General features: G+C 46.6%; 1 protein-coding gene across 1 annotated transcript in view; it reads right to left on the minus strand.

The window, feature by feature from the left end:
• Nucleotides 1-7: 7 nt before the first annotated feature.
• LOC103522892 (pleckstrin homology domain-containing family H member 2-like) overlaps nucleotides 8-3,247 on the minus strand; it is a gene marked incomplete at its 3' end in the record, with an annotated part of 7,251 nt that continues 4,011 nt past the window's right edge. Inside the window, exons 2-6 of the mRNA XM_008487979.1 lie at nucleotides 2,889-3,094; nucleotides 2,072-2,370; nucleotides 1,417-1,641; nucleotides 488-729; nucleotides 8-297 (exon numbers count right to left, since the gene is read on the minus strand). Of these exons, the coding sequence (XP_008486201.1) occupies nucleotides 8-297; nucleotides 488-729; nucleotides 1,417-1,641; nucleotides 2,072-2,370; nucleotides 2,889-3,094 (1,262 nt within the window). The remainder of the gene's footprint in view (nucleotides 298-487; nucleotides 730-1,416; nucleotides 1,642-2,071; nucleotides 2,371-2,888; nucleotides 3,095-3,247) is intronic.

Consider the following 3,247-nt stretch of genomic DNA (forward strand, 5'->3'; position numbering starts at 1 on the left):
AACACACGGGGCCAGTTGGAGGTGAAGGACTGCATCACGTCGAATATAGTCGCGCGGTGTAAGGGCCAACTCCGGATGAGGTTGAGAAACGCTTTCTTCGCCTCTGCTGGCGTCATACCGCGTAGACTCTGGTGATGCATGTAGACACCTTCACTGGACAAGGCTGGGACTAGACGGGGTGGGAGACAGTGCGCCGCTACTTGACGGTAATCCTGGAGGTGATCCGGACAGTCTCCTAGCTCGACCTGAGCCTGTAGTGCAGACAACATGACTGCTTCCTTCTCGGATACCGGGAACCTGAGGATAAACACCATGAGAAAAGATTATTGAAATATGCAAAGTGATTGCAATGGAGGCATTTAGTAATGCTGTAATATCCACAAAAGTTGTGAAAAAGCCAACCAGAGCATTACTCGTTGAGAATAAAATCCGCCTTGGGCAGGAATCGAACCCGCGCGCGAACAGAAAAAAAGAACAGATTACTCACCTATCACTCCGCAGTCCATGCAACACTTGATGATACAACAACTCTTTCTCCACAGGATCATCTAAATCCATGTAAGCATCCAGGAACAGATGTTTCTTGAAGAGGAACGCGTGCGTTTGTTTGCGGCTCGGGGTTTTCTGCGTATTCTGAGCCGCTGAAGCATTACGATATCTCTCCCATTTGGACATGACATCAGCCACCTTCTCATCCGCTACCAGACTCCGCTCTGAACTGCCTAGCACCTGGAATAATATAAACAAAGGCATTTTAATCAAGCACAAGTTAAGTAAGTATATTTAAATGGCCATGATAAATGTCTTTCTCCATTTAAATACACCTCGATAAATTGGACCCGAACCACCAACCTCCAGAACAGAATTAATGGCTCATAAATGGAAGTCTTCTTCTCTTTTTCCCGTGTTCAGACTGGGTCGGTGTTTTTTTCAGCCTCTCAACCAGCCCTAGCTAGGGTGATTGCTTTGGGCTGACATTTGGTTTTGGCTACGAAAATTTTACGAATGGATGCCCTTCGCACTCAACCTTTCCTATTTCTTTAGCAAGATAAATTTTAGGCTGGCAACCTCCCTGTTTAAAGTCCCTCAGCCAGGCTCTTGAATGGAAGTAAGTACCTGATTAATACTTGGGGCGCGGCGTTATCAAAAACGCTAAATGTTATCATTTCCCCCCTTGATATTAATTTCATTAGAGAGTAGTTTAAGAAATCTGATTGGTAAGGCTATTGTACTTACCTCATAAATGGCATATCCTAGGGCACCTACCTCATAAATGGCATATCCTAGGGTACCTACCTCATAAATGGCATATCCTAGGAAACCTACCTCATAAATGGCATATCCTAGGGTACCTACCTCATAAATGGCATATCCTAGGAAACCTACCTCATAAATGGCATATCCTAGGGCACCTACCTCATAAATGGCATATCCTAGGGCACCGTCCCGTAGTCCCAGCTTCGCTCGTATGAGGGCCACAGCATCCCTGGCAGTAGCACTAGGATGGAACTCGACAGCATGATAACTACCGTCCATGAAGTAGAAGCGAGCGTAGATAGGACGTCGGTTGATGGTACATAGGATCTCCTCACGGGATGGAGGCCATTGCCGGCGCCGGGTGCCTTGGGTCTTCAACACACACTGGAGGAAAAGAACGTTTTGTTAGCCACCGGCGATAGAACGTTGAACACACCACTACCAGCTACTGGTCCCAATGGATTACTAGAGTTTGTGAACGTTACTGGTGGTTTGTGTCCAGATGGGTGACCATCTGAGTAATCGCCACCTGCTGGCTTTTCCCGTCCCCACTCAGGTTAGGTTAGGTTAGGTTAATATTAGTAGGTAGATAGCTGGTCGCCAAATGGAGGGTAAAAACCCCCGTCACGTCAGGAAAAACCTCAGATAGGTGGTAGTTATACACAATTACACAGGGATAGGCTCGGCTCGGATTTAAAAATAGTATTTTCAAGGCGAGCCTAGCCCGTAGTATAACCATCAACTCATACAGTGTCGTTAAATAAATAAATACAAGTAATAAAAAAAAGATCGTTTCGACGGGTTCCCAACTTACCTTCTCTGCAAACCTGGCATATTTCCCCTCCTCGGAAACACAGTCGCTGGAGCATCGCTTCAAGTGTGCCACCAGGTACTTCCTCACTAGCCGATGTGCGGGGAGCACGACAGAGCACGCCAAACACAGCAGGGCCCAGTGGCGTAAGTTGACTCGGGAGTTGGGGTCGGGGTGGTCCGTGGTTTGCTTGATGAGCTGTAGATAGAGCTCGGTTAGGAGAGAGTCCTTGCGCATTGCTCGCTCCATGACCCCTTGGACGAGGGAGAGATGCTCGTCCTCCGCCCGACGTACGCTTTCACCTGAAATATAGGAGTATGTACACGATTACGAATATGAATTGGCTCGAACCTCTATTGTGGCCCGATTAAGAATATGAAATGGCTCGAACCTCTATTGTGGCTCGATTAGGAATATGAAATGGCACGATCGAGTTTAATAAAAGTTTTTTTTCGAGTTATTTACCGAAGGAAACTAGCCAGCCTAGCTTGGTTGGTAGCGCGTCTGCCTTGTACACGCTAGGCCGCGCGTTCGATTTCCGCCCGAGGCGTCTTTATCTTTATACTAAACAGATAAGGTTCGTTCTGAGAACGGCTAGCTTTCTCTTATCCTGTCTTTCTTCTTTGATTTCGGAACGATAAGATCTCATTAGATGAATAGTTCCCACGAAGAAGGGCCTATGTTATAATTACTTGCTAATAACTAGCATAGGCTCTTCTTCCTGGGAACGAACGATACAATTCCCTCTTTATTTATTTACTTACTCTACCAAACCTCTTTTTTTTCTTATTCTTCCTTCAAAAAAGTCTAAAAGTCTTACCATTCTGTCCCAGTCCAGCATAGGTGAGTATGATGTTGAACATTTGCAGAGCGATCACCTCCTCAGGTTCTGGTAACCTACTCAGACTTTGAGCAATACACTGGCGACTGAATGCCCAGAAGGAGTAGGAGAATCCCTTGTAGGTTTCACTTTGTTCTAGTCCGCCATACTCCAGTCTCATCTTCTCCAGTCGGTTCTTACTCAGTCTGAAACATAAGGATTTGGATGAAAAGTCAGCTCCCACGGCGTAGTGGTCACTGCGCTCGTCTTGCACGCGGAAGACTCGGGTTCGATTCCCGGCGGGGTCAAAAAATTTGTAGCAGGCAAATGATTGATTTCGTGACCGGCTGTTGCAGGGC

Source organism: Diaphorina citri, unplaced genomic scaffold (assembly GCF_000475195.1).
Source record: "Diaphorina citri unplaced genomic scaffold, Diaci psyllid genome assembly version 1.1 scaffold12505, whole genome shotgun sequence".
Taxonomy (NCBI): Eukaryota; Metazoa; Arthropoda; class Insecta; order Hemiptera; family Psyllidae; genus Diaphorina; species Diaphorina citri.